We start from the raw sequence: 8,052 nt of genomic DNA on the forward strand, positions 1-8,052 counted from the left end.
AACCCTCTTCAGAACCGTCACCTGGAAATAAATGTCTCCAGTTTATGAGATGGGCAACCCTTTTAGTCTTTCTCCTGTGAAAACATTACAGAAGAATTTCCTCAGAGAACCATTCTCTCACTTGATGGTTAGAAAGTTATTTCCCTGGATGGGAGTGCCCATCTATTTTTTATTTATCTTTTCTTCTTAAGGAGAAAGAGGAGAACCGAATCACCTTTCCCGAATGCAGGTCAACTTTTTAAACCCAATTCTCTAAGAATTATCTAAAGAGGAGGCTTCTGCGCTAAATTTTGTGGTGTCTGCCCCTTGCCCAAAGTTCTGGAACTATTTAGGAAGAAGGTGGGCTTGTCCTGGCCAGTGTCTGGTCTCCAAGAAGCCCCTCTGCCAAGGATCCTTCCAGAGATGCAAGAAGCAAAGGATTTTTGATTGAGACAGTCGGAGGGCACCCAAGAGCTCCCAGAAATGGGGAAGGGGTGTGTATCTGTGAGGCGGGGCTAATAAAACCTAGGGAGATAAAACTGGGATAAGATCGGACTCCTCAAACCAGCCCACAAGCCCCCTGGGGATAGATGTCTGGGAAGAGCAAGGCGCTATTTCCGTATCTTTAGCCGCCAAGTCCTCCTCGCCCAATGTGGGGTTTCCTGGGGTTTGTGGCATCCACCGAGATTTCGGAGTTAAATCTGCATATCCCTCTGGGTCCCAATCTCCCCTCAGCGAAATGCAGCCAGAACGAGCTAACATTTAAATTCCTCCTCGCTTCCTCGCCCCCCTCCCCTGGCTGCGTCTTCCCAGACTTGGGAGGGGGAGAGGAATACAAAAAAAAAACGAGGACGCTCTCCTTTCAGGAAATGGAATTCTAATGTACACGTTCCTATTTCTGAATCGGAGGTACTAAAAATACCCCCGCGACAGCCTGAGGAAGCTGTCGCTGTCCTCTGTGCAAACAAAATCGACAATTCTCCTTCCCGGCGCAATGGGTCTGCTAATCGGGCGGGGGTTGGGATGAGGACCCAACCTTTGGCTGTGACCTGGAGAGAACTTCCACCCAGCAGCCGAACGTCTTCTCCCGAGTCCCAGCTGGGACACTCCTCCCCCACCAACGAGGACTGAAGGCAGTTGGGATTTTCTAAAAGTCTAGACTCCGATTCCTCACCCTACCTAGTCCTGGGACCCTAGGCAGGTCATTTAGTTTTGACCTCTGCCTCAATTTGTCCGTCCTTCCACAGGGTGAGAATAATCACCCCCCAGCTTGCGGGTTGTGAACGTTCGAAAGAATATGGTTTGAGTGGCGTGGAGCAAGCGCTCCGGCAATGTGAGCTTCTTTGATTGTGAGTCCCTGGCGCAAACAGCGCTAAGCGCCTACTGTATACCGGGCTCTGGGATAATCCCCACTCAAGTCACTTTCAGACTTACTTGGGAGTTTCTCTTTGCATCAACCATCTTTCCCTCCAAATACCCTCCACCTGCAGTGGGAATCCGCGTGGGATCAGCGCCCAGACGCCGCCGCCCTAGCCCTTGCAGTGGCGAGGCTGCGTGGAAGCCCACTCCCCGGCCCCGCGCCACATTTCCTTCTGGCGCTGGGGAACATTGTTCCAGAAAACGTGGGCTGAATCGCGGTGCAAATATTAGGGGCGGGAGGAGAAGGCCCGGCGCGCCAAGCCAGTAATCCGAGCTCTTGATTATCCAGATTCGGATCAAACGGGGCGGCGGCGGCCGGCCCCCTCCTGGGAATGATTAGATGATTAATGTAATGCTGTTTGAAGGGTCTCTGTTTTCTCTCTTAATTTGGGTCATTACTTAGAAAGCAAGCGTGAGATCATTTCATCAGCGTGCTCGGCGGCGGAGATAGCTATTCAGGAAATGGGCTAACTGCGCGGTAATCAGGACGCTGGGGGCGGCGGCGGCGGCGGCGGCGAGCCGCGGGAGCCCGGGTGCGCCCTCCCGCGGCAGGGCGCACCGCACCCGGAGGCCGGCCCCAGACCACAGCGCGGGCCGCGGAGCCTCAAAGCTCCGGATGGGCTGGGACACTTGGCCCCCAGTTCTCGCCGCCAGGAATGATTGAGTGCAAGAGTGGCTCCCTTTACATCACCCAGACAAGAGGGTGTGCCTAGAAGCGCCCCGGCGCGGCAGTGCCCACGCCATTTACCCCACTGTGGCGCGGTTCTTTGCTCTAGGACACGCACCCCAAACCTGCTCTCCAACACCTAGCCACTTTAAATCCTTTCTTTTTTAAAAAACTCACCCAAATATGGCAACACCCAGAATCCCTTGGTCACAACAGTTAGCAAATAAAAACTTGGTACAACGTGAGGGCCATTGTAGGCCTTTGCATCCTTGATTCCTGGGGGGATCTGAACACATTAGCGTGGCAGGAGGACCGATCTGGCCTCGCCCTGGTTCCAGTGCCCTCAGAAAACGTCGCATGTGGGCGGCCGAGAAATGCTTAAAACGCCTATTTCTTGTTCATTCTTTAGGGTTGCTGAGCTGATTTGCGGCGAGGGGAAAGGGGGTAAAAGAAAAGACGCACTAAGGATTCTGTTTATTGAGTTATATATGTATATATTCCGTGTTCGTGTGTACAGGAGAATTTACATGGCTGTATAAAGATGGCTGGGGGCGCCGCGCTCTTCCGGGACGTTCACGTGACAGGCTGGGGTTAAAACCCGCTGCCGCCGGAGGAGAAGCCAGAAGCCGAGGCCTGGAATTAAATACGTTTCGGCGCGCTGGGTTTAAATAAGTTTCCCGAATATACAAAGGTGGGGAGCCAGGCGTTTGCTGCCAGTCATCGAGGAAACGTTTAGCTTTCCAAAAATATGCTGGTTTCGATAAATAGATTTTAGCCTTTCTGCTATAGCTTTTTTTTTTTCTTTCTCTCTCTCCTTTCTCTTAATTTTAGAAAGTTTATACGTGTGATCTGTTTGGGGGTTGGATAGGACTGGAAGGGAGGGTGAGGCAGGAGCTCTCAGCTCTGCACTGTCCGAGTCAGGTCCTTTGTGGAGGGGGCGGCGGGGCCCACGCTGTCGTGGAGTTTGCGCACGTGCTTCTTTAAGTCAAAGTTTCTGCAAAACCCTTTGCCGCAAGTGGCGCACGTGAAAGGCTTCTTGTCGTTGTGGGTGTGCATGTGGAAGGTCAGGTTATAGACCTGGTGGAAGGCCTTGTTGCAAATGGTACATTTGTACTGCTTCTCGCCGCTGTGGGTCAGCTTGTGATTCTTGTAGTTCCCTACAGGAGACCAAAAACAAAAAAGGGGGGGGGGATAAAGTGGGACGGGGAGGGGCCGGGTGTCCCGGGGTTGGCTCAGGTGCCCGCGTAAAGAAGGCGACGCTTGGCTAGGCAGGCGCGACCTCTCCGAGTGAAGAAGTTGTCAAACTTCGTACGCGTCAAGCCCCGGGCTCTCACTACAGGAAGCAGGGCCGAGTCCCGCGTAGCCGCCCCGCGTCCCAGCCCCGCGGGGCCTGAGGCCCGCGCAGCATCCCTCCCGCTGAGCTCCGCCGGCCCGGAAACTTTTGTGCTGCCCAGAGAGACGCATGGGGCCCTTGTCCGGGCCGCCGCCTCGCTCGAAGAAATTCGCATGAACCCGGGCTTCGTCCCCTATTATTTTCTTATTATTATTTTTAAAGTTACTCCCTGTTGTCCCCTAACTACCACTTGGAGATCCGAACGTGCCTGGGAAAATCCAAGCGGAATGCTGGAGACAGTAGCGGTTTCCCCCAGTCTAAATTGTTCCCAGGAGGTGGATTACGCCTCGAATTTTTTTTTTTCTCCATTTTCAAAAGAATCCCGGCTACAAAGGGATGCTTCCGCCATAGGGCGATACCTTGTCTTTCTCCAACTTCCTTTCCCTCTACCCCTTTCCTTCTTCCCATCTCCCAAATTCACAGTCTCCCCGTGCAACCAGCTTGAGTCCAGCGAGCTCTACTAATCCAACCCGGAGAGCTTCCACCGAAACCCCGTACAACCCGATTCCAAAGAAATGCTGCGCCTGAGCCGCGGCCCTCGCGCGCTCTCTGCTCTCTTCTCCAGATCCTTCTTTGCCTTCCCGCTAGCGATGACCTGCCGAGACCCAAGGGGAGGTGAGGAGAGGGCCTCGCCCCGCACGTTACCTTTTTGGTGAAAGCCTTTGCCGCAAAATTCACAGACGAAGGGCTTGTAGCCCGCGTGGATGCGAATGTGTGTGTTGAGCGTGGAGCTGCGGTTGAAGGCTTTGCCGCACTGGTTGCATTTATGCGGCTTTTCCTGCGGAGAGGGGCGTGCGTATCAGGAGGCTGAGGCCCCGGCCAGGAGAAGCCACTTTGGGGGCACCTGGAAGGGGCACACCGAAGGGACAGGGGCCTCTGGTGGAGGTTATAAGGGGAACCCTTGGTCATTCTCTCCCCATCCCCATTACTTAGTTCCGGGTGTTGGGTACGGGTCGGGCCAGACCCGGGGCCCACGTACCTGGGTGTGGATAATTTTGTGTCTGCAGAGCGTGCTGGCCTGGCGGAAGCCTTTGCCACAGACTTTGCACACGAACGGTCTGGCTCCGGTGTGGACTGGCATGTGGCGGGTGAGGTTATAGTGAGCGTTAAACACCTATAGAAGCACACAAGGGGGCCTTGTGGCTGTCTGTCCGAGTCCGCCTGGCAGGGTTGGGGCGGGGGGCGGGCGCGCAGAGACCACCTCCCCCAACCAAAATCCCCTTCAGAAACCACAGCCCTTTTCATTTTGTAAAGAGCTGCCCAATCCACTGTTCGTGCCAGTCCTGTGAGGCAGCTGACAAAGGCATCCCCATTTTACAGAAAAGGACACTGAGGCCCAACTGTGCCCTCAATTCAAGTAGACAGCTACTAGGGAGCTCCCAAATTTGAGAAAGGGGCCGTCCAGGCTGCCCCTCAAGGAAGCAGCTGCTCACCCCTCCCAGACTCCGAGGACCCCGAGCCTCACCTTTCCGCACACCTCGCAGGTAAAGTTTTTAGGCTTGCCGTCCGCTGAGCCCCCGGGCAGCTTGCTGTGGCCCTTGACGCCGCCGCGTTCAGCAGTCAGGGCCGAGTTCTCCTTCAGCACCTGCTCCAGCGGCGCAGGCAAGCGCTCCTTATGGGCGTAGGGGGCTGGATGGGCAAACTTGTCCGCGGTCAGGCCGGCCAACTTGGCGTTCTCCAGCAAAAAGAGCTTGGGGTGCGCAGCCAGAGCAGCGGGGGTCTGTGTGTTGAGGAGACCGGACGGGAAGAGGTGGCCGCCAAGGAGCTCAGACGGCGGGTACGTGGCAGAGTCCAGGTAGTTGAAGTAGTAGAGTGAGCCGCTGGCCGGAAGCCCCACCGCCTGGTTGATGACCTGCGGCTTGATGACCCTGCCCGCGGGCAGCGCCGACGGTACCAGGCCCAGCTCGGCCTTGCAGCACACGCCACAGTTGGTTTTGCACAAGCCGCTGGCGCCGCACACCGGGGCCCCCCCACCGCCGCCTCCACCTCCGCCGCCGCCGCCGCCGCTGCCGCCCGCCCGGAGGCTGCTTTTCCAGAGCTCAGAGTAACTGAGCAGCGTCTTGGACGGCACCTCGTAGCCTAGGGGCTGGAGGGGGATCATACAGGGCAGCGGCGAGCAGAGGTTGAGCAATTTCTTGCCCTGGCCGCTATCCGCCTCCAGTGCCCCCGGCCGGGGCTCAAAGGGCGCGCGGGGCTCCGACGTCTTAGCCATGATGCGCTCGATGGAAAAGGCCAGAGTCTTGGAAGTGGCCGGCGACGCTCCTGCGCGCGGGCAGGCCGGGGGCACCATGGTCTCCAGGGAAGCCGAGCTTGCCATGGCGCGCCGAGCCGAGTCGTACCGGACTGGGCCAGGGCGCAGCCTCTCTCCTCTAAGTCTGCATTCCGGAAAAGGCAGGGAGGGAAACCGCAATTTAATAAGCACCTTGTCGGGTCCAGGTCACCTATTTGCATTCAAATGAACAGGGGCAGAACAAAGTGCACCCAAGGGTACCAAATTACCGCCCATTAACCCGCCGCGCAAAGGAACCCACCAGCCCCTGCCCCGGGACTTTGAACGGGGGGAAAGGGGGGGAGGGTTTACAGAGGAGGAAGAGAGAGGGAGAAAAAGAAAGAAAGAAAAGAGCCTCAAATTAACCCCCCCGAGCCGCTCCCTGGACCCCGGCCTCCGCCACGCGTGCTGGGAGCTAGATAGTGAAGGGGCAAAGTTAAAGAGGACCGGGAGAGCCACCTCGCATTTACCTCTTTCCCCCACCGCCAAGGAGATGCGGTCCGAGCCATGCAGCCTGTCTCCTCTGTCACATTTTGATGGCAAACATCTTCCCCTCCGCGTGAGATCACTGTCTTTTACATTCAGCTGACATCACATGAAGTCACTTGAAGTGGAATGACATGGGCGGCGGCGCGGCTCCTGTAGCGGCCCCTGTGTTCCACCGCGCCTGCCGGCCGCCGCCGCCACCGCCCCTCAAACTTTAAAAGGAGGCAACTGGCGCCCGCGCTCCCCTCGAGAAAGTGCGAGCGGTTCGCGAATCGGGAAGGAGGGAAGAGACGGGAGGGGGAGGGGGAGGAATCGTGATGGTTTTGCCGGTGGAAAAAAAAAGGGGGGGGGAGCCTAAACCCAGGCAGAGTTCCGTGCGTGATTCACAACTTTGGGGGCCTATAGGTTTGGGGGACGTGGAGAGGGCAAGGGGTCCCGGGCGCGCCGCCTCAAAGGGCCCCTGGGTGTCCGTCTAGTCACCGAAGTATCCCTTAGCCCTCTGCAGCCGCGCTGGGCATCGTGCTAATAAACTGCCATTTACCCACGGAGCCAGCGCCAGCCCCGAACACGCGCAAATGATAATTACCTCATTAGGATGTGGCGCAGGGACGCGGGCGCCGCGTTTGGAGGGGGGAACTTGTTAATGGGGAAATATTAATTTATGCAAAAACAACCAGCTCGCCTTGGCTGGCGTCGGAGGTCGGGAGAGAGCTCCCGCAGCCAAAGGACGACCCCGTAGCGTCCGTAGGAGCAAGGCCGCGCGCCCAGATCCTGGGGGCTTCGGCGCCTGGAGGGTGCGCGTCCCCCTCTCCGACTCGCTCTCCGCCTGCGGCTGAGGGAGGCTGCACCCTGAGCGGGAGGGCTGTTTGAGAGCTTGATTGATCGGGATCGCTGATTTGTGATCGGGTTTCTGAGGCAAAGCCCGACTCCGCTGCGGGTCCAGGGCTGTGAGTGAGGAGGATTCCGAGGGCAGGTCTCCCCGCTGACGGGTACTTACTGTTTGTATAATTGAGACGGTCCAATCTCCACCTGTTTAAGGAGCAGATTGAAACAGCAGAACCTCCCCTGGATCCTATTAAAACGTTTTTCCTCCTAAGGCCATTCAGTCGAACCAATTTTCCGAAGTGATTCATAGAGCTGAATTCTGCCAAGGCAGCTCTTTCACTTTTAGCCACTAAAGCACCGCGTGGAACCGGGTTTTGTGTTTTTCTAAAATAAAGAGAAGGATTATCAGAGGGGAGAGGGAGGAGGACTGAAGGGGGGCGGGCAGAGACTTAGTGTGGCCAGAGGTACATGCAGAGGGAAGAAAAGGCCCTTTTCTAGACAGGCCCCAAGTAAGTTCGGAGGAATTCAGCGTTTTGTGCCTCGTCACAAAAGCAGCGCACTCCGCGCTCGGTTTGGAGGGGTTGAATTCATCTGTTTGCAGACCATTCCACCTGCGTATCACAACAAACTGCTCAAAGACGCTCCAGCACTTTCAACAGGCCGGGTGCTCTTGGCGACAACAAAAGTGATCGAGGCTGAGGGTTCTAATGGGGAGGGGGACAGCGGCTAGCAAGAGAGCGAGGGAGAGAATTAGGTTTAGGAAAGGAGAAGGGAGATTCTGGGGTTAAAGAAAAAAAAAACTTTTGGAGGGTTTTGTTTGCTGGACAATTATATCTTGCCTGCCGGCTTTTGCAAGACCAGGAGCTTTGTAGCAGCAACTACAGTTTCAGAGGATTATGGTTGGTATAATATGAGCAAACAGGGCTGAGGGTTTGATAGTGAATTCTCTCTCCAAAGGTGTAAGATCTTGTGGAGCTCCAGAGAGTGCTGGTGGGAAGAAAACCCTCTCCCTTC

General features: G+C 56.3%; 1 protein-coding gene across 1 annotated transcript; it reads right to left on the reverse strand.

Moving 5' to 3' along the window:
• Window positions 1-2,542: 2,542 nt before the first annotated feature.
• FEZF2 (FEZ family zinc finger 2) lies at window positions 2,543-5,775 on the reverse strand. The gene is made up of 4 exons (XM_040246564.1): window positions 4,924-5,775; window positions 4,438-4,572; window positions 4,104-4,236; window positions 2,543-3,222 (listed from the first exon to the last, which is right to left on the reverse strand). Exons 1-4 carry the CDS (start codon window positions 5,773-5,775, stop codon window positions 2,963-2,965), a joined length of 1,380 nt encoding a protein of 459 aa, XP_040102498.1. The 3' UTR covers window positions 2,543-2,962.
• Window positions 5,776-8,052: the final 2,277 nt, after the last annotated feature.

The sequence above is a fragment of the Oryx dammah genome, unplaced genomic scaffold (genome assembly GCF_014754425.2).
Source record: "Oryx dammah isolate SB20612 unplaced genomic scaffold, SCBI_Odam_1.1 HiC_scaffold_9, whole genome shotgun sequence".
NCBI lineage: Eukaryota > Metazoa > Chordata > Mammalia > Artiodactyla > Bovidae > Oryx > Oryx dammah.

What these genes read in the sequence shown, in the direction of transcription:
- FEZF2 (XM_040246564.1), bottom strand. Translation starts at nt 5,775, where the DNA reads ATGGCAAGCTCGGCTTCCCTGGAGACCATGGTGCCCCCGGCCTGCCCG. An exon ending in CCTGCGAGGTGTGCGGAAAG is followed by an intron (nt 4,573 to 4,923) that starts GTGAGGCTCGGG and finishes GTGCTTCTATAG; the next exon opens with GTGTTTAACGCTCACTATAA. An exon ending in ACAAAATTATCCACACCCAG is followed by an intron (nt 4,237 to 4,437) that starts GTACGTGGGCCC and finishes CCCTCTCCGCAG; the next exon opens with GAAAAGCCGCATAAATGCAA.